The 22,543-nt window shown below is 37.6% G+C and overlaps 8 protein-coding genes across 8 annotated transcripts; 3 read left to right on the top strand and 5 right to left on the bottom strand.

Moving 5' to 3' along the window:
- Positions 1 to 79: 79 nt before the first annotated feature.
- On the bottom strand, positions 80 to 2,308 carry B0P05DRAFT_73866 (uncharacterized protein). Its single transcript, XM_051583846.1, has 2 exons — positions 1,746 to 2,308; positions 80 to 1,676 (listed from the first exon to the last, which is right to left on the bottom strand). The coding sequence occupies exons 1-2, from the start codon at positions 2,079 to 2,081 to the stop codon at positions 204 to 206; spliced, it is 1,809 nt and encodes a 602-aa protein (XP_051435500.1). The 5' UTR covers positions 2,082 to 2,308; the 3' UTR covers positions 80 to 203.
- A 225-nt stretch (positions 2,309 to 2,533) lies between these two features.
- On the bottom strand, positions 2,534 to 4,569 carry B0P05DRAFT_539655 (major facilitator superfamily domain-containing protein). The gene is made up of 6 exons (XM_051577977.1): positions 4,314 to 4,569; positions 4,209 to 4,224; positions 4,049 to 4,145; positions 3,815 to 3,994; positions 3,427 to 3,770; positions 2,534 to 3,384 (listed from the first exon to the last, which is right to left on the bottom strand). Exons 1-6 carry the CDS (start codon positions 4,549 to 4,551, stop codon positions 2,580 to 2,582), a joined length of 1,680 nt encoding a protein of 559 aa, XP_051435499.1. The 5' UTR covers positions 4,552 to 4,569; the 3' UTR covers positions 2,534 to 2,579.
- A 76-nt stretch (positions 4,570 to 4,645) lies between these two features.
- B0P05DRAFT_539649 (S-adenosyl-L-methionine-dependent methyltransferase) lies at positions 4,646 to 6,231 on the bottom strand. Its single transcript, XM_051577976.1, has 2 exons — positions 5,657 to 6,231; positions 4,646 to 5,584 (listed from the first exon to the last, which is right to left on the bottom strand). The coding sequence occupies exons 1-2, from the start codon at positions 5,803 to 5,805 to the stop codon at positions 5,101 to 5,103; spliced, it is 633 nt and encodes a 210-aa protein (XP_051435498.1). The 5' UTR covers positions 5,806 to 6,231; the 3' UTR covers positions 4,646 to 5,100.
- A 3,828-nt stretch (positions 6,232 to 10,059) lies between these two features.
- Positions 10,060 to 10,770, top strand: B0P05DRAFT_468902 (uncharacterized protein; the record flags this gene model as incomplete). Its single annotated transcript, XM_051574462.1, has 3 exons — positions 10,060 to 10,165; positions 10,219 to 10,360; positions 10,458 to 10,770. The coding sequence occupies 3 exons, from the start codon at positions 10,060 to 10,062 to the stop codon at positions 10,768 to 10,770; spliced, it is 561 nt and encodes a 186-aa protein (XP_051435497.1).
- On the top strand, positions 10,598 to 12,154 carry B0P05DRAFT_490150 (rab-GTPase-TBC domain-containing protein). The gene is made up of 5 exons (XM_051575310.1): positions 10,598 to 11,048; positions 11,096 to 11,306; positions 11,349 to 11,548; positions 11,595 to 11,685; positions 11,740 to 12,154. Exons 1-5 carry the CDS (start codon positions 10,830 to 10,832, stop codon positions 12,123 to 12,125), a joined length of 1,107 nt encoding a protein of 368 aa, XP_051435496.1. The 5' UTR covers positions 10,598 to 10,829; the 3' UTR covers positions 12,126 to 12,154.
- On the top strand, positions 12,155 to 13,474 carry B0P05DRAFT_539641 (uncharacterized protein). Its single transcript, XM_051577975.1, has 8 exons — positions 12,155 to 12,246; positions 12,300 to 12,568; positions 12,616 to 12,639; positions 12,683 to 12,756; positions 12,800 to 12,872; positions 12,919 to 12,996; positions 13,044 to 13,165; positions 13,213 to 13,474. The coding sequence occupies exons 1-8, from the start codon at positions 12,164 to 12,166 to the stop codon at positions 13,462 to 13,464; spliced, it is 975 nt and encodes a 324-aa protein (XP_051435495.1). The 5' UTR covers positions 12,155 to 12,163; the 3' UTR covers positions 13,465 to 13,474.
- Positions 13,475 to 13,512: 38 nt separating this feature from the next.
- Positions 13,513 to 17,946, bottom strand: B0P05DRAFT_468802 (C2 domain-containing protein; the record flags this gene model as incomplete). Its single annotated transcript, XM_051574454.1, has 5 exons — positions 13,513 to 16,151; positions 16,200 to 16,640; positions 16,693 to 16,813; positions 16,872 to 17,174; positions 17,218 to 17,946. 5 exons carry the CDS (start codon positions 17,944 to 17,946, stop codon positions 13,513 to 13,515), a joined length of 4,233 nt encoding a protein of 1,410 aa, XP_051435494.1.
- Positions 17,947 to 20,478: 2,532 nt separating this feature from the next.
- Positions 20,479 to 22,543, bottom strand: B0P05DRAFT_539631 (Alpha/Beta hydrolase protein). The gene is made up of 5 exons (XM_051577974.1): positions 22,213 to 22,543; positions 21,754 to 22,166; positions 21,450 to 21,709; positions 21,058 to 21,406; positions 20,479 to 21,008 (listed from the first exon to the last, which is right to left on the bottom strand). The coding sequence occupies exons 1-5, from the start codon at positions 22,457 to 22,459 to the stop codon at positions 20,529 to 20,531; spliced, it is 1,749 nt and encodes a 582-aa protein (XP_051435493.1). The 5' UTR covers positions 22,460 to 22,543; the 3' UTR covers positions 20,479 to 20,528.

Below are 22,543 nucleotides of genomic sequence, written 5' to 3'. Positions count from 1 at the left end.
AAAAAAGAGTATTCTTTTTACAGATAGTTTAATAATAATAAAAAAAAAAAAAAGTGAAAAAGAAAAGGAAAAAAAAAAGAGGGTGGGAAATGCATTTAAATAGTAGTACAGAGTCATTTGATTCATCATAAGACATGTTTACTCCTTTATTCTTATTTAACCCGGTTTTTTCCGTTAGGATATTTACCCGCCAAAAAAATAAATTAGTGGTAAAAATAATGCACCCATTCAACCATTTTAGTCCAATAATGATTGAAATAATTACCAATGATTAACATGGTTGTAATCGATTGTTGCGAATCATCCATTTTTCGCTCCAATAGACCCATTTTACCATAAAAAGTGCCTACATTATCTTCAATGTCTTTCAGTTTATCATTCATCACCTTGAGTTCATAATGAAGTTTAGCACTGTTGTCTTCTACATCTTTCAATCGACTTTCTGTCTGGTTTTGGTCTTCCATCACACTGCTTGCCTGCTTTTGAATAGACTCAAATTGGCTGGCACGATGATCATACATTTGCTTAAGACAAGTGGCTGTTTTCTCATACACATCAGCCATGGATTTGATTTCCTGATAGGCTTGTTGTAACAGACGTTGTTGTTGACACAGTCGCTCATAAGCCATATAGGTCTGTATACGAATGGTTGAGACAGGCTGGACAGGCATATCTTTTGATGATACTGAACAAGAACGTGGACGAGGATAGTTGTCACATCGTATAGGCTCCGTCTTGTTTTGATCTAACAAGGCTTTGGTCAACACACTGTTTAATAAGGCACTGTCTGATATAGAGCGTGCGTGGCGAACAGAGGGACGCCGAGGAGGATGGTAAGGCACAAAATCACCTTCTGGGTGTTTCGTGCTTGTGACAGAAGGAGCGACAGATGTGTCTGCTGTAGTCGCTGTGTCGGATGATTTGGAGATACGTAACTGAGGCGTGGTGGATTGAACATAGGAAGGTATGTCTTGGTGACTTAATTGATCAGGAGACATAACAAAGGGTATATTGTCTTTTAGTTGACTGTAGAGTGGTGATGGCTTACGAGAAGCAGGTAAGCGAGTATGGGGTTCTTCCTCTTGTGGAGAAGAAACACTGCTGTCCACCCGAGAAGAACCAGGGGATCGATGGGTGTCTCGTTTACTGTTGTCCGTTGTATTGATCCAAGGAATCGAACCTGCTACTCGACTCAACATATCCACAGCTGCTCCACCTGTGCGAGAAACACCTTTGATCATATGCAATAACTCATTGGACTGTGGATCAGAATGACCTGTGGATCCTCCCTTCAGTCTGGGTCTCCAAATGGTCCTGAGGCTTTCAATGGTTGCATGGTACCGAAATGTTTCTGGATCGGATGTTTCGCTAAACAAAGGTGAGTTGGTGATGCCTGAGATATCATCTAGTTTTGATTTAATCACTTTTTTGACTTTGAGCTGACTGAATGTATATTCGTTCAGTTTAGCTAGTGTCTCTAGATCAATGAATCGAGAGACACGCATGTTCTTGTGGCGTTGGTAGTCTCCAATATCGAAACGAAAGGAATCATAGTCGAGAAAAGGGTCTTTAATGGTTGTGAAATTGTAGTCTTGGAGCTTGTTTCTGCACATCAGTAATTTAGAAATAATGGCTGCCAGTAAATGAGGTTCCATCCAAGGTTCTTTTAGACTAAACTAAAATAGAGACAATGAGCATCTCATTTTTTTTTTTTTTTTTTTTTTTTTTTTTTTTGTATGGCTTGCCTCAGTGGACTTGATGGGATCATATTTTGTATAAAACATCCAAAGAGCAGCTGTTGTTTCATCACATATAAGTCCATCAATGTAATCTTTGTCGAGTAATTTGAACAGATAGAGAGCAATCTGAACAAGCGATACCAGATTGATCACGGCATCTTCAAATTTCACTGTGTCTGCAATCTTGTACAATGATCTGAATTTCTCTTCTGAGGCAGGATTGGGTGGACGTAAATTAAGCGAACTTCTTCCTGTACAGTTTGTTCTTCTCAAGTTGATATTGACATATGCTCGTTTCATCCATTTGTCATAGTCTCCATCAGGCACAAGAATCATGTCCATCTCAAAGGGTAATTCACCTGGACTAGTGAGCAAGATTTCACCCAGTGGCGTTGGTTTGGATTTGAAATGAGTGCCTACGTTCAAAAAGGTCTGTATCTGAGGACGAGGATGTTGTAGTTCAGCAGCAGAGATAGCAATCACGGCCACTTGAATCTAACAATGCAAGGTCAGTCAAGCATCCACATTCCCGCCAGATGTTTATTACAATATGGTTCTCGTCTCCTGTAAACACTTTGACAACATTGGAATCTACTTTACGATCACACACCCTGTTCTGATTTAATACATCACACATGAGTGTGTTCCACTTGCCATTGCTCTACAATATAGATTTGATAGCCTCTTAATTCTTGTTGTTCTTCAATCACACTTAGACCGCATGTAGCGGCCATCTGAAGTGCTCTTTTTCTCTCTGCAAACACAAAACGTTTCTTCTCGGTCATAAAAAGAGTGGGGAGGAAAAAGACATGTATGTTTTATTTTTATTCAAGTCACGTATTAACGCATATTGACTACATGATGTGAGGTAACACGCACAATGGATCTACTAAATCCAGCTGCAATAAAAGCCATCAGACCACCAAACAACATCACAGGAGTTACACTGGACATTGTTTGATGGTTTCTTTCCTTGATAGCATCAGCAGCAGCAAAGATAAACGAAGAAATGATGGCCACTGCAAATTGAGGAAACACAATATACATGTTGTGAACACCCAAGATCATACCAGCATCAAATTCATCTTGTTGTTGACGTTCTTCTTCATTGGTGCTGTTGGAAGTAGTAGTAGCAGCAGTGATCATCTTTTGTCGTTTTTCATCTTCAAAACTGACATATTCGCCTACAAGAGAGAAAGGCACCCAGAGAACAATGGCCCAAGGAACACCCATGATGGCCAACACAACCGTGGCAGCCAAGACGCTCTTGACAAACATGGTCGACAGCAAAGCAAAGGCAACCGTCAAGTGGGATAATGTGTAGATATTCAAGAGATCAAATAGCTTGACGCGAGAAAACTTGGAGGCTATGGCAGGAATCACAATACCAGCTACCACAGACACAACAGAGTAACATAACAACGCAAAGGAACCCGCTCTTGTGCCTTCAGCCCAATCCACCGATTCTTCAGGTGTTCTGGGTGGGTGAGTAGCAAAATAAATATCAGATACCCATTGTGTACTATAGAACAAGAAAGGAAACCAACCCATCCAAGCAAAGAATTGGGTATTACATAAGGTTTGGATAGGTCTAGGTAAAAAACGGAAAGCTCTCCAGATATAATAAAAGGTACTGTACCAAGGTCTATTTTTTTTTATAAGATTAGATCTTTGTCTAATGACTTACTGATTCATATCATCATCGTCTTTTCTTTCAACTACTTTTTCTTTGGTGGTCAGACAAGTGATGGTCAAGGTAGCCACAAAGACAAAGATAGCCACAATACAAAAGACCTTTACTTGAGAATCACCCAACCAAGGGAAATATTTAACCAAATCAACATAACCCACAAAGTAACCAATCACCATAGCCGTGTTACTCATACGTGCACTCCAAGCATTGGCAATGTCTTGTTGCCAAAGAGGTGGGATATCCAAAATCAAAGCTCGACAGATGGCCTGAACAGCATTCAATGTGAAATCTAAGAAATAAAATGAAGCCACAGCAACCATAATGGCATTGGTATGTGCCTATGTCAATTAGCCATATGCATCTCGCTTGTCTGATCTCTTACTGCTCGTTTGATTGCTTCAGTATCGTTGTCTGTTGAAAGTAAAGTTGCAGCCCAATAACCAAGTTCTCTTGCGTAAGCAACACCAATCATGGATAGACAAGTCAAAAGTCCAGCAACAATAATAAACGGTCTTCTTTTACCTAATCGAGAAGTACATTTATCACTAAAAGCACCAATTAACTTGGGCGCCATGATCAGTATTCTATATATATGTATACAATCATGTCAACTTACGGGTTGAACCAATAGACCAGATAAAGGACCAGCCAACCAAACCAAAGCAGTTAATTCTTTTGATAAATCAAGCGACAAGAGATAAGGTGTACCATACCTAAATACACATAAAAAGAAGGTTGTTAGGTCCTATATACACACACACGCCTTGTTTACTTACGATAGTTCGACAGTCCCTAAAACGTATCAAGGAGTAAAAAAAAAATGAGATCATCATGATGTCAACCATGTACAACAAGCTGAAAGAAGTTTATATATGACTTACAGGTAAACTGAACACCCGCCATACAGACAGTTAAGGTTAAGATCTGCAAGAGATTTAGGCCAGGCACATTGGTATCATCCACATCCGTTAATTTGTTATAGCTTAATGATCTTCCAGCACTGTTATACGTAGAGGCTTCAAAGCTGGATCGTCTACGGTGAGCCTTTGGTCTACTGACAGGTGGTTTTTTATGACCATTGCTATTTAACAATGGCGTTTTAGCATTAGGCTCAGGCATATTATTATTTTTTTTTTTGGTACAAATAAAAAGAAAAAAAAAGAAAATGAAAGAAAAAAAAGAGAGAGAAAAGACTTATATACATAACGGTGATGTGTGAATGTGTAACTTGATTATCCAATCAAAATAACACATAAACAGAATCGCATAAAAATGATAATATTATTAAATTAGTATTAAATAGATTTAGGATTAAAGGTAATAGGAGAGTATTGTTTTTTAGACTGTGGTTGTTCTGAGATGGGCTTTTGTACAGTATAGAAATAATAATTGGAAAAGCTTTTGTAGTGTTCTACTTCTCTTGTGGCTGCTTGAATATCTTGTTCAAATGTATCTTCATGGCTTGGTCTGCCATAATAGTTTTTGATAGCAGGTTGGAATTTAGTAAAGATGTTGACAATATCATCTCTACAGAGTACACCAATACGCCCACCCCAGATACCAATGGGTATTGATCTGTATTTGATTTGTTGATTGATTTCGTCTTCTGACGATGATGTCGTTTTTGCGGGGACAAGATGTTTCAGGTCATTAATAAGCTCTCCTGGGTTAATACCTCGACTTATGGCTACATCTAGCACTAGATATATATATATAAAATGAGTACATAGTCAATGTGTGGCATACATTACGCTCTTGGTTGAGTTTCTTAGTAACAGGGCCTGCTGAATAGACAGTTAAATCTGTCTCTAGAATTTCTAGGTAACCTCCTGGTTTCAACAATCGCCAGCAGTCTTTGACTACTTGATAATATTGTCTTGTTGTAAACGCAAGCACCATAAACCGGATATGAATAATATCAAAACTAGCGTCAGGGAACTCTCTTAGTCCATGCAATACATTACAGACAAGTAATTGACAATTGCTTGGAAGACTGAGTTGAGAAGGAAACATGTCGTCACTATCGACACCAATCACTTGAAGCTGAGGATATTTCGTAGAGAGATCAATGCACCAAGAACCTGGTCCACAACCCACATCAAGAATCCTTCCACTCTTTAGATCACTATAATCAAATGGTAAAGAAAATTCCCTAAATGAAAAAAAAAAAAAGGATAAGCATGAATTCAGTCTGTACAACATATACATCACAAGTATACTTTACCCTTCAAAAGCAAGTTTGACAAGGTCATTTTTTAACTCTATACGGTCTGCTTCTTCTTCATCGGATCGAAGTAATTGATGCTCCGATGAGGGTGGTATTTTAAGTTGATTTCTATGATGAGGAAGATAGGAATCCATGTCAGATACCATGGTGGCATCACTCTTATTACTGCTTCTTCGGTTAGAAGAACAAGAAGATTCGTCATAAATGGACGAATGAGAATCAGGCTGTGTCAATGTGGTATTGGTAGACTCTTTACGAGCATGGCGTTTTTTTCTTTTACTAGATGCTTTTGATAAAATGCTTGAAAAAGTCGATTTGTTTGTCTTGAGAGGTGTGGGTCGAGTAGGTGTGTCTACAAGTGAGTTCGATCGGTACTGTATGGACTCAGTGGACGATCGACGTTCTGGTGAAGGGGGAGCAGAAGTAAACATATTAAACAAGGGATTGTTATTGAACCATGACCGTCGATAGTTTGTCTTTTTAGCGTCGAGTCCTGTTTTAGACCGCCTCATAATATAAATGAATGAATAAAAAAAAAAAGAAGAAAAAAGGGAATTTCCTGTAAAAAAAAAAAAATTGTTGAAAACCAACAGGGTAGTAAAGATTGCTTTATTTAGTAAATTTAAAGATACAAACTTATCATGCTTGTGTATTCTTTTTTTTTTTTTCTTTCTTAATGCAAAGCAAAGTGCCTTGTATAGATTGCATTATTTTCAAGCTCAAATAAACAGTGTCTCTTTTCAGTTACTAAATACGATGCTATATATCTTAACAAGAGAGTCATACGGAGTTGTTTAATAAACAAGCACGTAATTGGATCATTTCGTAATACTTTTACATATTGTCTTTATTGATCCTATTGCTATTTTTTTTTTTTTTTTTTTTTTTTTATGGTGGGAGTTTATACATTTGGGCAAGTCAACTAAATTTATTGGGCGCTTTGACATAATCTTTAACTCATGCAGTTTTTGTGGTCCAAATAATACTATTTCTTCATATGATAAAATATCTTGATTTGTCATCATACATTTTGAGAAAAAAAAAATTTATCAAAATATTTCTAAAATAGATTGGCAGCATAAAAAACAGTCAAGATAAGAATAGGACGAGCAACGGTTCACAATTTATTGCGAACGACAGTATGACTCTATGTGATGCAAAAGTGAGCAATAAAAATTGTCCCTTTTTTAGACTTATAAAAATAGCATAAGCCCTGTTTATACACGGATAAACACTCTAAATATCTATAAACAGTGTTTACTGACCAAAAAAAGCAATTTGCAAAAAATGGGCAAAATGACCTTTCGACCAAAGGGTACTACTCATGGAAAAAGCTCATTTCGAAAACATTCAATCTTCTATTCAACGCTACAGGACGAAAAATGGAGATATATACACGCTTAAATACTCAAAATGTGCTTCAGAAGCTCTAGTTGTTGATCAAACTATTTGCTTACTGAAAATGATTTGATACGAGCAAGAAACCTCATATACAATATGGCACATTTGCACAGTATTTTACCTGTAAGGTTGACACAACTTTTACATCAATAGACTCAAAAAGCCAATATATACAGCTTTTGTCACTACAACAAAGCCCAATAGCTTCGTTTTTATGCAGTTCTAAGCAAAAGCTCAATTCTAATGCATCGGCATGAAGAATTAGAGTTAGGTCTATTTTAATCTTCGCCACGCAACCTCTTTGTATGTCCTACGTCCGTTTACCCCACATTTACATCATAAAATGCCTATGTTTCTATGTCTTCATGTTTTAAGGGACTCAGATAACATAAGTTATTTTTCAGAAATTCATAGCTAACAAGTTTTATAGAATGTCTAAAGCAAAAACGCTTAAAGATGCTCAAAACACAACTTAAACAAGCCAATCTTTGATGCGCCATTGCTCAACAACCAGACTATCAAAACAGTTTGTTTTTTTTTTCGTTTAAAACATGTTCTTTTGAGTCTAGGAATCGAATAGCACCATTGATTTGGCTGTTTCGTGAAATTTATTTTTTTTTTGACCCATGGAGGATCATGAGAGCTCGTGAAGATGAAAAAAATAAAACTCGATCAAAAAATTTTGGAATGACCCCATGTAGATCTGATCCAACCATGGTTCTTCCCGCTAACCAACACTTTTCATCGAGAGTGGAGTTGGAAGCAACTTCGCCTCCCAAAGCCACCAAAACTAAACCATCCTATGCATAGATCGTAGCAGCTAAAAAGAGGATCTCACTGATTCATAAAGACATTCAACAACCTCATGTCGAAGCAGAGGACCAGCCTTCGACTCTTCAGCCCCGCATCTATAGATCTGCCGAATCACCCGGAGCTCTTTTACTTGATCTCACCGAAATTCGTAGCGAGTATACAGATTTTCAAAGTCTTCAGATCGTACTCGAACAACACTCTAAAATATATGGGTGTCAATTTCCCAGGGACGGCCCACGCCGCTATTTGGAGCTCTACATTCGTCCAAAGGACGATGAAAATGATATTATTAACACAGGTGTGATTTTGACAACAAAAGAAAATTCGAGCTCTTCCTTGTCGCTTGGTAGATAGCGATTATACGATCACGACCATCAGTTTGACCCACCTTCCCTTCGTTTACCCCGAATAAATTGGGAAGGGTTTAGAGCAGAGCTTGGCCCCATTTGGAAAGATCATGAATGTGGATATAACAACTGAACCTAAATTAGGTATTTTTATGGGATCTGGTTATGCAGTAATTGGTAGAAACAAGAACGACACATAATATCAAGATTTGTATCACACTATTAGCTGGTGCGGATCTTCAGACCAAATCTTTCATTGTATATGGAATAATATGCCTACCTAGTGTAGATATTACCGCCAAACGAGTCATAATAAGTTTGAGTGTGAATAATCTAGAGCACGAATCATCTACTACAACTGTCAACAACTCGAACACCGATCATTTGAGTGTCCTCGCAAAGCACCCCTGAATCCATCGAAGAAGCGTAGAACACCAGCATCCAAGAAGCAGAATATTGAGGGCGTATTACCTCATGCTACTAAGGAGTATCAGCCGGCCCCTTCTACTAAAGCCTTAAGATCGCAACATGCGCCAAAGGACCAACGTGTCGTCCTTCCTCGAACAAAGAAGAATTTAAAATCGACAATCGCGGAAAACTACATCAGCGCTTTTGATATTTCGGAAACTGACGGAAGCAATGGTGAAGGCTCTGATTATATGCCAAGTGAATTCTATGATAGTGATAGTGACAGTGCCAGAGAGGAGCTCGAAGCTGAAAGTGGCATATCCGCTATGGAGTTAGATGCAGTGAAGGAGGATGCAATGACAGCCTTGGCTGATTTATTGCCTGTCCAAATGGAACTCAAAATGTCTTTGATGCAACAAATACATCAATTGCAAAAAAGAGTCGCCGAAGGATCATTAAGTGAAACTGAACGTAACAATTTGATTGGTCTTTATCGTCAATTAACTCAACTGGAAGAAACAATATAGAAGAGTTTTTTGCAGAGTAGTGGAAACAATAGGCCATAAACATCATATCTGACATTATCAGTCAGATATATACCTCTCTTAGGAAGCATACTCTACTCCTAGATGATTTTAATTCATCCAAATATTTTCTCTTTCTCTGCTTTCCTAATTTACAGCTTATCCACGCTATACCCCTCCGCGATGTGTAGCTAAAACACATATTTTTGCATAATAAAATACTATACAAAAAAAACCCCCGATGTAGGTCTAGTCCAACCGAGATCAGGTAAGACCATTCCTAGGTACTTCTCGCAAAAAGAAAGCGAGTTTATTAGGACGAAAAAGGTGACTTAATATGAGCATTACTCTCAAATCTACAATTAAAGGCCATTACGCACTGTAGTTAGTGCAAAAAAGACCTCTTTGAAGACATTCAATAGCAAATATATACATATTTCTTACAAAAGCCGCCAAATTGAAGTGTATATAAAAATACTTGATACTTTGAATGCAATAAGAGAAGCTTTGGACACGATGAACAAGGAACGCTTTAGAATAAGGGAAGTGAGCTCTTTTTTTTTGTGCAATACCGCATTTGAAAGTGTTCTATCAATTGTTTTTATATAGAATTTATACCATGCATATTCATTATTACCACTAGTAATGACAGACTAAAAGAGATATCCTGAAAATAAATTTTTGTAGCATGCGCTTCGAAGTTAAATGTACTTTTTTTTTGTAGCATAGTCCTCTTCCACTTTACAATGCATTAACGCGGAGTTATTGTGACATTGCTTTCTTAAGTCACATTGATATCGTGGTACTCGATAGAAAAAAAGTATAAATAGTAGGGCTCGCTTAGCCTTTTTCTTTTATCTTCTTTTACTGTAACATTTTCTTTTGTTTTTTTTTGTTTCGCATTGATATGACGACTTTAGAACAAGGTATGCCAAGAAGCAACTTAATGCTTATACGAGACATGAATCCAATGGCAAGAAACTTTGATTGTGAGGTCATTGTTTTGCAGAAAGGTAAAAAAGAAAAACAAATCACTTTATTGAATCGATATATTGATATATAATAGATGGCGAACCGATCCGAACACGCGAAAATGATCTTATATCAAGATTCCTAGTAGCAGATAGAACAGGATCCATTCTTTTGAGTGTTTGGGGTGAAATAGGTATAGATATTAAAATTGGAGATATTTTGCGCATCACAGGAGTGTAAGTTGGAATCATGCTATAAAGTATATTGATTGACGTAAATGGATAGGGAGAATAAACTGAGAAGAGGACAATTAGTTCTTTCTACACCAAAAAGTGCGTTTAAACTAAAACGAGTGGGTCAGGATACACTTATATACACAGAAAAACCAAACATGTCAGAGATGGAGTTTCCTGCACCTAATAATCAACAAAACAACCGACAGCCCAGAAATATCCCACAACAACAACAACAACAACAACAACAACAACAACAATCACGTATACCCAATAACAATAGCAATACTAGACAAAGAGGATACAATAATGCTCACCCATACAACAATAGAAATCGTCCTCACCAAAATTATCCAAGAAACAATAGGGGAGGAAGAGGTGGCGGTATGGGGGTAGATATCATCAAGATTTAGACAATCCTGTTTGAGATTGAGAACAATGAAATAATGAGTTGTAATTACATACGTGGCTTATGCAGTTATACATGTATCTAATGTGTTATTTATTATTTGTTCTTTTCTTTTTATTTAATACAAAAAAAATGCAATTTGATCATATAGACCCTGATTCGATTTGGTGTACTCAAACTATTCAAGACATACTTGATCGTAAGCATCGTGATAGCAAATCCGCTGAAAATAGTCTATTGCAGTTAAGAAATGTCTTGTTAACCAATCCCTGTCCGCCAGAGGTGAATTTATAACAAAAAGACGTTATGTTAATGCTGTATAACATTAGCTGAGAGATAAAGTATGGAAGCTCTTATTACGAATGACACATATATCAGCTTCAAGCTATATTCATCTTGTTGAGTTGGGCCCAAGTCCTCTTGATGAAAAGATAAGACACGATACGTTCCGTACAATGACAACAGATGCAACTTTCCTTGAACATGTATCAGAAGATATGTTGATTCGATTATTAAATGCGTTCGTGTGGACATGCGATGGTATTTATAGCATAAAAAATGATCTACTAAAGCTCCATAAAGAAAAAGAATCTCAAGTAATGACTTTTCGTTCTCATCATGGAGACTCTCTAACCTATGTTCAAGGCATGAATGTACTTGCTGCCCCTTTCCTGATGGTCATGCCAGAAATGGAAGCCTTCTTTTCCTTCTCTACATTTATCTGGAAATGGTGTCCACTTTATGTTCAACCATCCATGAAAGGTGTTCACTGTGGTTTAAGGGTAATATGCAAATAGATATTCATTGTCTTGCTGAAATTTCATGTAGCTTTTAGATCTATGTTTGCGCTATTTGGATCCTACACTCTATGGTTATTTGAGAGGAAAGAACTTATCTGCAAGCACATATGCCTTTGCATGTAAATGAAACATCTACAAGACAAAAAAAAAAGAGACTCATTATCTTTACATAGCTGTTATGACCTTTTCAGCATGCACGCCTCCAGTGAAAGAATTATTGCAATTATGGGATTATATGTTTGCCTATGGTCTTCATTTGAACATTTTGTTTATTATAGCGCAACTTGCTTTGATCAGAACAGAGATCCTGAAAAGTCCAAGTCCTGTCAATTTGTTGCGCGTACTTCCTCCACTTCGAGCCAAAGATATTATCCATCTGACGATTTCGTTATGCAAAAATCTGTCGGCTAATTTATACGATAAATTAGTACGCCATGCCTATGATGAGTCTGTAGCTAATGAGTTGGGAATCCGTCCCACTTCTAATTGGCCAGAACAACAGGATGATACGATTGACTTACCTGCTTACATGATTGATGCTATGAATATGAGAAAGTGACTTGCTTCCAAATAAATTGCTCTTTCTTCCTTTAAACAATGTTGAATAGAACTAAACAAGCTGACAACACAATAGGTGGACTATTGGCTGGTATGACTCGAGAACTGAATTGTTCTTCTTGGTAATACAATGCACAATGGGTTATAAGTATCAACTCTTCTCTTTTTTGTTTAGTTTTTCTTTATTCAATACGCCAACAATAACCTATTGTGGGCACACTTTTTGTTCAGCGTGTATAAAAAATGCTATTACAACAAACAGTTGTTGTCCTTTATGCCAAGAGCCCCTTACTTTAGACCAGTTAAGCAACTCAGTGCGATTACAGTCCATAGTAACAGAACTAAGTAAACTGAGAGACCAGTTCCAACGTGAGTTTGAGGTCGATCTATCGCAAGTCCAAATACAATATATTACAGATCATGACCGTGAACAGACAATGCAAGGTATGAGAGTAAACAACCCAACGACATTGATTAAAATATCATTGTAGCCAACTCTCTTTTAAAGGAAAAATGTAAGAAAGAAAAGAAAGAAACAATAGAGTAACATCAATCTAGCATTGCAAAAAATACCTGTTCAAAAGCCTGCCTATCAATATAGAGTCTGCCAGGCTAATAGAAACCCTATTCATGTATGAGCTATATCATTATCTCATCTTATTGATCTGGCTTTAGGAAATGAAGATACCTAATGTTGTACTTGAGTCTAAAATAAGCTCTAGCATTACACATTTGGTTATTGATGCAGGTAGGAAAATACGAGTACTTTGTGTTCTTCTGACAACAATGACTAGATAAACACGGCCTTGTAAAAGCAAATCAACTTTATAGAATTGGAGTCATGTTTGGATGCTATATTGTGAATGAGAATTGTAAATTGTACGAGAACGCATTATTCAACATTGACTGGTTATTATAGGGCTCAGAATATGCATAGAGAGAAACGAAATGGTGCCTGAAGAAAGGTTTGAAATACAGGGTGACACAATTCATGGAAGAACAGGTGCCGCGAATAAGGCTAGGATCAACAGAAGTCTCAAGGCAAGCTGAATCAATACTATATGATCATACTCATATATAGCTTATAGAAACCAAACTTGTTCAAAGGTATTCAGGTTGGCCTAATTGATGATGCAGAGAACAAGTATCGTCGATTGCTTACTGTTGGTCGTGCAACTATCGGAGATGAATTCGAAGACATGATTGTATGCAGTGACAAGCCAGTGAATACAGAAGAATTAAGACAAAAGTATCCCAACAAAACTCTCGTTTCAATAGACTGGATCAATGATTGTATCGACAATTATGAAATTCTGAAAAAAGACAGTTACATCTTGTAAAAAAAAACAATGCTTCATGTATTTTATAAACTAAAGAAAATAAAATTATTATTTCTTGCCAAATAATCCACCACTCTTAGAAGAGATAGAGATACTATCGGTATCAACAAAGGCAACTTTGACATGGATTTCACCTGTTCCTTCAGGAGTCAAAGCTAGCCATCCGTCGAATGCTTGTCCAGGCTTGACAGCATTACCCAGATTGAGTTGACAATCACCGATGTCAACATCAGTCAATGTATTGTGATCCTTGACCTTAAAGTCTAAAGTACCAAGAGAGCTCACCTTAGCAGTAAAGGATTCGTTCCAATCAGGAGACAAAGTCTTCTTGAGATGACGAGTCTTGTACAATACCTTGTTGCCAACACGAACACGACAGTAAGGATCACTGGTACCTCCACGATCCATGGCTTTCAAGTTTCTGGCTTCAACCAGGTTGACTTGAATGGTAGCGTTTTCATCGCCTATAGAACGGCTTTGTTGCATGATAGAGCTGCTAGGAGAGATATTTGCGTTTTCCTCATTTGTAGCAGGTGCAGCAGAAGATGTGGTCGAAGAAGATGTAGAGACTTCACGCTCAAGAGGAGCAACATCATTTTCTTCAGAGATGGTAGGAGATTTCTTGCCTATTTTACCAATACCGCGAATACCACTACCTAAAGCAGAGACACCACTGCCGAATGCTTTACCGCCAGCACCCAAGACCTTACCACCGGCACCAATACCAGCACCAACAACATCTCTACCAGCGCCGATGGCGTTACCAGGAACGGAAGTGAAGACACGAGTGGTAGCATAGAAAAAGGAAGTGTTGGTTCTCTTGCGGCTAACTAACTCAGGTCTCCAGGTCAAACGCAAGGTAAGACTTCCACCTTGATCAAGTTTGTATTCTTTGGTGCTAGTGACAAATGTCTCTACATCGTCAGCAGTAAAAGTGATCTTACATTCACCAATCAAGGTATCTTTACCAATTTGATCCCAATCAAAGATCTTTGCAATAAGAGGTGTATTGATACGGTTAATGATAGGAACAGTGAATGTTTCATCCTTGTTGAAGACAGGGTTAAGCGTCTTCTTGTAAGTCTGGGTCTTGAAGACACGCTCATCATTAACGTAGAAGCGAATAAAAGGATCACTACTGCCACTACGGTCAGCAGCAACCAAGTTATTGGCCTTGACTACAACAACAGTCAAGTTACCTTGGTTTTCAAGGCTTTCAGCGGGATCCAACTTGAATTGAACAACAGGAATAAACTTGAAGCTGAGACCAATCTTGCCTCCGTTGGATTCCAAAAGAGAGATTTCTTCAATAACAGGTTCTGTGTCTGATTCGTCTTCAGTTGTCTGGAGCAAACGTTCAACAATTTTTCTGACTTCAAGTGAGCATCGGCCAACAGACTTATCATCCTTATCAGCGTCACGAAGATTTCTAACACGAACAATCAACTTGGAGAAGTCCATTTCCTTGACAAAGGCAGTACCCGTTTCATTGATTTCTAGACAAGAGCCTTTTTGTTCAATAGAACTATATTGAGGATCATTAGAGTCTAACATGAGATCAACAACAACACGGTGTGATTCAGGAAGAGTAAGGGTGTGCATAGTAACAGCTAATACACCAGATTCATAAGCCAACAGATCAATTTGCTTCTTATCGTTAGAAACAGTCTTGTATTTGATCACTTCATTATGAAGGTCCTTTTCAGGCCATTCTTTGGGCTTTTCAATCAATTCAGGTTCTTCAGAAGCTTGACTACCTGAAGTCTCCTCCTCAACTTGTTGTTGCTCATTTTTCTTCTTTTCATCTTCTTTGGCCAAAGCTAAAGTAGGGAAAAAAGAAGCAGAGTACTTGAGTGTACCACGACCCTTCTTGCGATCCAAACTGGTCAAATCAACTTGACGTTCAACAGTCTCAGTAGCTTCATATACAACTTGACCATCTTCATTCTTCACTTCACGCATGACATCCTTCAAGAAGAAGTCAGTGATACCCAAGCTCTTGTCTTTACTGCTTTCGTTGTAGTCCATGACTTCAAAGATCAAGTCTTCACGCTTAGAATGAACAGGAACATAAATCACTTCGTTCCAGACAGGATCCAGGTTATCGTCAATACGTTCTGTTTGACCACGGCATTGAACACCAGACATGACACGAACATAAGGATCTGATTTACCACCCGTCATAGCCTCCACATTTTTCAAGTCATTAGCACTCACAAAGTTGACACGAACAACACCAATGGGAGGACGGTAACCACCGCGAGAGAGGCTTTCAGTGAAACCAGTCATCGTAATAGGCTTCCATTGCATGCTTAAATGAAGCTTACCAGAGCCATCCTTAAGGTTCCACCAATCCTGGCCGTTGATGAACAGATCTTCTTCAAATTCTTCCAACTTGGAGCCCCAACGACCCAAGAGCTTGTCATCAAAGGCAGAGTCCATGATATCGACACGCAAATTGAGTTCTGTCTTGTCAGTGACAAAGAGTTCAACGCTCTTATCCCAGCGAGGATTGATACTGCGCTTGAATGGGTTGGTGCGAAGACGTTCCATATCATTGACCTTGACAACAGCATAAGGACTAATATCGTGCTTGCCACCAATAACAGGGAGACTGATACCACCACTCTTTTGTTGACCGCCCAACTCCTTACATTCATGGACAGTGAAACGCAAGACACCACTGTCTAATATCAATGCATCAATACATGCCTACTTATAGAACTATCACTTACTTGATTCTGTAGCAGGAACAATAGTGCCATCTTCTTGCTTTTCAGGGGCATTGACAGGGAAGTAATGAAGATCGCACTTGACTTCACCAGAAGGTTTTCCTTTCTTAAGAACAGGAAGAGACAAACCTTCAATTAAGTTATCAGATTCAGCAAGAGACTTGAGGTCAAAAGTACAGGTGCCAATGGAACTATCGGTTCTGCCAACATTGTGGTCCATGACTTCAAGAACTAAAGTGTCATTGACAGTATTGAGCAAGACAAACATCACTTCATCGAATCTGGGGTTGCGAGTATCTTCGATATGCTTGGTACGACCAAGCTCAGCATTGTTAGCATTGCCAACGTGAACAGTAATATAAGGATCAATGGTACCAAAGAGATCAACGTCCTTGAGACCACTGGCTGAGTGAATCTTGAGCACCAAAACACCGTTAGCAGAGTCTAGGCATATGCATAATCAGTACCCAGTGTTTGCTACACAAAATAAACTTACTGAGGTCGGTAGCACCTGACATCATGCCAGCAACATCTAAGGTAAACACATTAGGAGCATACATCATAGGTCCAAGTGTAGCATGAACTTGCTCTTGAACAAATGATTCTAAACCAGGTATCTATAGATCGGGTTGGTATGTTGTTTTTTTTTTCTCTCTTGCTCTATTCCTGACTTACATTATTAATATCAAAACCAAAGGTTTCACCACCAACAGGCTTAAGAGAGTAGTCAAAGTGAGGTCTTTCCAAGAAAGATGCTTCTACAGTCTTGATATGAGGGAATTCATTAAACATTCTAAACTTGAGACGAAGATGTCCAGAAAAGGCAAGATCTTCCACCAAGACAGGCATACCGGCACCAATCATGCCCTTACCAACGCGGATAGTCAAGACAATCTTGGGATTAACTTTAGATTGAAGATCACGTTCAGAAAGATCAAAGGTATCGTTAGGTATAAAAGAAAATTTCCAATCCATACACTATAAAAAGCATTAACTATAATTTCTAATATAAAAAACTTACCACAACATTAGGTTCAGTTTTGGTGAGTGTCTTGATGCTTTCAATACGAGGAGCCTTAGTACCCAAAGTGAAAGTAGTCAAGCGGATAGAATCCAAGAAAGCAGGTGTATTGTCTACCAAGATGGAATCAGCAATACCAATGATTTGAGCAGACAAGACAGGCTCATAGATCAACCAAAATCTGGACATAAAATGGTTAATCCAATCGGCAGATTCAGCTTCTGTCTCTAAACGGTTAATGGCCAACTCGCGTTGAATATCGTCTCGGATGTTTCTTCTTAAGCGACGAATAGAAGTTTGGTAGTAAGTAGCCAAAAAAGCACCAACGACCAAGCAAGCAAAAAAGCCTCCTCCAAATCGAGTGAGTAACCAAGTGAAAACAACAGCAAATAACATGACTGCAGCATTATGGTACCATTCCCCATAGTATGCTTCATTCAAAAACTTAGATACTAAATCTTGTTCATTCAAAGCACTCGTACGAGCGCCCTTGTACATATCAATTACAGACTCCAAACCAAGTTGGGTAGTGAGTTCTGAAAGCGCTACTTCATTACCTGGATTAGGCAACTTTGAAAACGCGTCCCATCCTACATTTGCCTGTTTCTTTTCAAAGGAACCTGGTGCCTTTTCTTGTGTTTGAGGTAGTTTTTTTGTTGGCTTAGTTGCAGCAGAAGCAATAGCAGAAGTAACAACTCCAGTATCATTGGTGCCTTGATCGTTTTGCATGTGTGCCTCGGCCTTCAACTTGGGTGCATTTTCAAGAACCACACCGGCCTTCTTTTCTGCTTCAGCTTTTTTATCAGCAGGTGAAAGTGATTCTGTAAAATCGTTCACTTTATCAGCAATAGCCGTCATATTGACCTCATTTAAGAGACTATTGGTATCTTCCTTGTTATCCATAATAAGTTTAAAGAGGAGAAGAAGAAAAAAAAAGAAAATTTTATAAAACCAAAAAAAAAGTTATTTCTTTGTGTAGCTAAACATCACTCCAAAAGGGATCTACCTTAACTGTCGTCATAGAAATCATTATTCTATCATAACTTGGTGAACTAGACTAGTTTTATAAGGCCATGGTGACATATACAGTGCAAATATTTATTCGTCTTTTTCAAGTCATTTGGATAACAGAAACAAGAATCACTATTCGCTTGTTACTAAAACATTTCTTCGAAATAAGAGTCTTTTGCATGCCAAATATTTCGTACACCTTGCATTATTTATATATAGAAAAGGGGAAGTTTATTTTATCGATTTCAACGGCGATTCAATTTAAACTCTCTTCACTTGCCTTTTTCGACAAGTCTCCTTTCGCGTTTTACTGCTTTACAATAAACAAATCATCGATGTGTTGTACAAGCAAGAATTTTTATTAAGACCAATGTGTAGCCATCGGGGCTAGCGAACCGAATGGAAGTTTATGCTCACTGTCAAGTCAGTCGATGGTAATTTTTTTTTGTGTACGACTTTGATCTTTAAGTCACATTGATAATAAAACAGATACACACAGTCTTTTCTTTTATGGTCAGGTTATGATTCAATTGCATGATTTCAACTATTTCATATTTTACAAGAGTGTGCCAAGAAGAAGTGATGCCTAAGTTTTGATACGTTTCTTTCATTTATTATGTATAAATCATGCAGTACGAAAAATGATATAGTGGGAAACGCCCTTTTATTTGTTTGCCTATCGATATTGACTATTTTCGTGCTCAAAGTGTTGATACAGTAACTTGGCTCCAGGCTGAGTCGATTTTAAACCAATTGCTTAAATACTTGAAAACTTTATAAAACAGAGCTTCAAAATACATTTGATTTTCAAGTTACATAACCCGATAAATCAAATCTAATTCATCCAAACTTACTTGAGATGCTGCCAGAAACATTATTTTTTCAAGAAGAGAACATAGGCCTTTCTGGCAAGCACCATAAGGCTGCTCTTGATGCTTTTCACTGTTCTTGATTTCTTTTCTTCTTCCCAATTTAATTCAGCTGAAAAGGATCATGAGTTTGTTTTGGTAGTGCTACTACCTTTTGATACAAAGAAACTTTCTCTGTAATTGATCCTCAATATTGCTGGTTTTGCTAGAAATGTCATATGATCTTACTATACAGCATGTATCACTAGCTCACTAGCTTCAGAGTTCCAAGTAACTATCATCTTTATAAAATCAATCAGTTACTAACATATTATTGTAATCAAACAACTACTTTAATCAATTTATTAAAAACATACATACTTTGTGGCAATTAAATAACTTCTGATTCCATTTGGCACATTACACACTTAGTATGCTTTCGATCCTCAATGTATGCTTTTTTTTTTTTTTTTTTTTTTTAGTATTAAGCTTATTATGAGATCTTATTTTATAATAGCACCAAAAGTGTATTGGCAGCCCACTGCAGGCACGAGTATTTATCAGAATAAACCATTATTTCTGCCTTCTAATTCCTCGTTTTTGGGTTTTCTATGTTTGAGCATACATAAAAGAACATATTTATACAGAAATATAGCAAAGTTTGAAAAAGTCAAAAAATTGTCATTTTGGCCTTATGGTCCCTTTTAAAAAACTTCAATTTTCACTATTCTGCGATTGGTGATCGATAGAGACATTGCAGACATAACATGTCTTAGTACGAACTGCTTGTCTAGGTCCATAAGACATATTCAAAGTGTTACATTTGCAAAAGTACTATAAAAAGTGTATGCTACGGCTCAAAAACAGAGAATACGTCTCTGAAAGATATCTCATTATTTTCATATTCAACATGTTGCATTATTTACACTATTCGATGCGACGTATTTTCATCTATCAGCTTTATTGATACATCTTTTTGATAGCTCTTCGTTTTTAGACACTTTGGATCAATTTTCATTTTTTTATTCTGGGATTCAGTTTGCTATTAAACAGAATCTTGTTTAAGAAACAGATATACTTTAAAGATGTTAATGCATTATTTTTTATCTTTTTTTGTCCATTTTTGGTTCTAATTGATCTGTTGATTTTAGTTTTCGACATGCGAATACTAATTTAAACTCAGATTTCCTTAGGGGAGATTTGAAGCTTGTCAACTTTTTTTTTATCTCGTGCCTACTTTAGAAAGCGATCATTTTTGCGTAAATACATCACAATTGAAGGAGTAATGGTAGGAAGCATCTCTTAAAGAGAGAAAAACAGCATTTATATACTAAAAAAACATTCTCTCAGCTGACCACATTTACAACAATAAACATGCTTTTCATTGAAGACAACAATTAATGTCTGATGTTACATGAACATTTTAGTAAAGACAGGTTTATTTAGAAGCTTCTAAGGAATAGATGACAAAGCTTTTTTAGTGCATTCTTCATAAGCCAAGGCCACTTCATCCATGCGCTGTTTAAGACTAGGTCTAGCCAGTCTATTCTCCCAATCTTGCCATGTTTCTTTTGTCAACTGTTTCAACAGTTCAGTCTTCGTATCAGATACATGACCAGCGGGAGAAATACGTTTGACAGTCAAGGAATCATCTATCAAGTAGCTTGTAGGATTATTTCCTCTTTTGTATTCAAAAGGCACAGGTGAATTTGTAACATCACGTACAAAAGCACCCAAGTTTTTAAGTGCTTGAGTAGTACTTTTGTTCGAGAACAAAAGTTGAAATACATGGGGCTGATCGGTAAACATTTCTAATGTCACTTGGGTATTATCGTGTTCATTTTTTGTGTTTGTTGAGCCAGGAAATGTGTTGGATGCCTGGAGAGCAGAATAAATAGATTCATCTCGTAATCTTTCTGCAGTGCCACATTGCTTTTTGCTTGTTATTAGTTTAGATCCATAAGACAAAGAAGATACATACCACCAATAGCCTTGGTAATCCTCGAAGTTGTTTTCTATCAAAAATAGGGCTGACCATAGGTACTTTCAGTGCTTCATTGCTTGCATAGAATTGTACACGATGTATATCTGAGCCATTGAGAGGAACACATTCACCAAAAGGACCAATGGACTGTCTTTGTGCTTCTTCTTTGTTGTCAGATGTCTCGGCCTCTTTTGCTAATTTCTCAAGAAGTTCGACATCTTTCTCTCGAGCAGGCAGTTGAGCATAATCTAAAGCAACAGAGGGAGCATGTTTGAAACCAATTGGTGGCAAGTAATCTGTCATGATATTGGATAAAATGGAAGGTAAAGAATGTGTTAAATCCATCCTATTTAAAGTTGTAAGCTTCTTAGATATCTATGTCTACATACCAAGGTGAAAGTGTCATAGCACCTGCTGGAGCAGGCAATCCAGCATCTCGAATGGCCATCAACAATGCAAATGTAAGTCCTCCACCCGCTGAGTCACCAGCAACCACAATCTTCTTGGGATCGACGGGTTGTTCTACTTCACTGTCTTTAGGAGGATCTATCAGATATAAATAGGTAGCTAATGCATCTTCTACTGCAGCAGGAAATGGGTGCTGAGGAGCTAATCTGTAATCAATGGCACATGTTCTTCCTTTAGAATACTACGCATAGGGTCAGATCAAGCCACAAAAGACATACAATTTACCTTGATGATCTTTGAAAGAAATTGTCTGTAAATACCGTAACATGCTAAATAATAAGCACCACCATGCAAATACAATATAGTGCTTTCTTTGGACGGTTCTAAAGGGTTCCCTTTTGCCTGCAGCCATTCTCCTTTAAGAGGTGGTGCTGTATCTTTATCTTTTTCCCAATTCCAAGCAATATAGTGTTGATCCATTTTCGAAAGTTGTTTGGTCATCATTTCGCCTGCCCTTTGACGGTATGAGTTCGGCACGGTGAATTTGATTCTCTTCAAATGCTGTGGTACAGGTAGTTTTTTCGTCGTGCTTATTTTTTGAAGATCTTCTACTGTTAATCTACTCGATCTCTGCAGAAAGTCTCGAATGATAGCTATGGTTACATCAGTCGCAAGGGTCCAAGATTTGGCAGGTGGTCCTGTTTGTTGTCAAGGTAAATATGACTTTAAAAAAGTTTGTGTTACCTTTGGCATAATGACGGTACATTGTTGATGCAATGATTGGCATAGGAGGGATTAAATTTGTCCATAAAAGTGCATTGGCCATAGCAGAACTGTCTTTGCTTGGATGAGGAATGGTTTCTTCTTTCGAACTAGAGACAGAAACAAGACTTCGACTGCTCATAGAAAAGAGATAACTTGTCGTATCAGACATATATTCTATTTGCTTTCCTGCTACTCTTGTTATCTTTTTAAAGCCTTTTGGAACCATACTAAAAGAAAATAAAATAAAAAAAAAGAAAAGAGAAAGAGAAAGAAAAAGCGTGTAAAATAATGCTACAGAAACCGGTAAAAT

Source organism: Gilbertella persicaria (genome assembly GCF_025201335.1).
Source record: "Gilbertella persicaria strain CBS 190.32 chromosome Unknown B0P05scaffold_17, whole genome shotgun sequence".
NCBI lineage: Eukaryota > Fungi > Mucoromycota > Mucoromycetes > Mucorales > Choanephoraceae > Gilbertella > Gilbertella persicaria.
Note: the sequence above shows the minus strand (reverse complement) of the source record. Positions and strands in the feature narration are given on the sequence as shown.

What these genes read in the sequence shown, in the direction of transcription:
- B0P05DRAFT_490150 (XM_051575310.1), top strand. Translation starts at nt 10,830, where the DNA reads ATGCAGTTATACATGTATCTAATGTGTTATTTATTATTTGTTCTTTTC. An exon ending in CCAATCCCTGTCCGCCAGAG is followed by an intron (nt 11,049 to 11,095) that starts GTGAATTTATAA and finishes GTATAACATTAG; the next exon opens with CTGAGAGATAAAGTATGGAA. An exon ending in GTGTTCACTGTGGTTTAAGG is followed by an intron (nt 11,549 to 11,594) that starts GTAATATGCAAA and finishes AATTTCATGTAG; the next exon opens with CTTTTAGATCTATGTTTGCG.
- B0P05DRAFT_73866 (XM_051583846.1), bottom strand. Translation starts at nt 2,081, where the DNA reads ATGGACATGATTCTTGTGCCTGATGGAGACTATGACAAATGGATGAAA. An exon ending in ATCCCATCAAGTCCACTGAG is followed by an intron (nt 1,677 to 1,745) that starts GCAAGCCATACA and finishes TCTCTATTTTAG; the next exon opens with TTTAGTCTAAAAGAACCTTG.
- B0P05DRAFT_539655 (XM_051577977.1), bottom strand. Translation starts at nt 4,551, where the DNA reads ATGCCTGAGCCTAATGCTAAAACGCCATTGTTAAATAGCAATGGTCAT. An exon ending in CTGGTCTATTGGTTCAACCC is followed by an intron (nt 3,995 to 4,048) that starts GTAAGTTGACAT and finishes ATGGCGCCCAAG; the next exon opens with TTAATTGGTGCTTTTAGTGA. An exon ending in CTGAAGCAATCAAACGAGCA is followed by an intron (nt 3,771 to 3,814) that starts GTAAGAGATCAG and finishes TAATTGACATAG; the next exon opens with GCACATACCAATGCCATTAT.
- B0P05DRAFT_539631 (XM_051577974.1), bottom strand. Translation starts at nt 22,459, where the DNA reads ATGGTTCCAAAAGGCTTTAAAAAGATAACAAGAGTAGCAGGAAAGCAA. An exon ending in GTACCGTCATTATGCCAAAG is followed by an intron (nt 22,167 to 22,212) that starts GTAACACAAACT and finishes GACAACAAACAG; the next exon opens with GACCACCTGCCAAATCTTGG. An exon ending in TTCTTTCAAAGATCATCAAG is followed by an intron (nt 21,710 to 21,753) that starts GTAAATTGTATG and finishes CCCTATGCGTAG; the next exon opens with TATTCTAAAGGAAGAACATG.
- B0P05DRAFT_539649 (XM_051577976.1), bottom strand. Translation starts at nt 5,805, where the DNA reads ATGGTATCTGACATGGATTCCTATCTTCCTCATCATAGAAATCAACTT. An exon ending in GTCAAACTTGCTTTTGAAGG is followed by an intron (nt 5,585 to 5,656) that starts GTAAAGTATACT and finishes TTTTTCATTTAG; the next exon opens with GGAATTTTCTTTACCATTTG.
- B0P05DRAFT_539641 (XM_051577975.1), top strand. Translation starts at nt 12,164, where the DNA reads ATGTTGAATAGAACTAAACAAGCTGACAACACAATAGGTGGACTATTG. An exon ending in GAACTGAATTGTTCTTCTTG is followed by an intron (nt 12,247 to 12,299) that starts GTAATACAATGC and finishes TTTTTTGTTTAG; the next exon opens with TTTTTCTTTATTCAATACGC. An exon ending in CCGTGAACAGACAATGCAAG is followed by an intron (nt 12,569 to 12,615) that starts GTATGAGAGTAA and finishes ATATCATTGTAG; the next exon opens with CCAACTCTCTTTTAAAGGAA.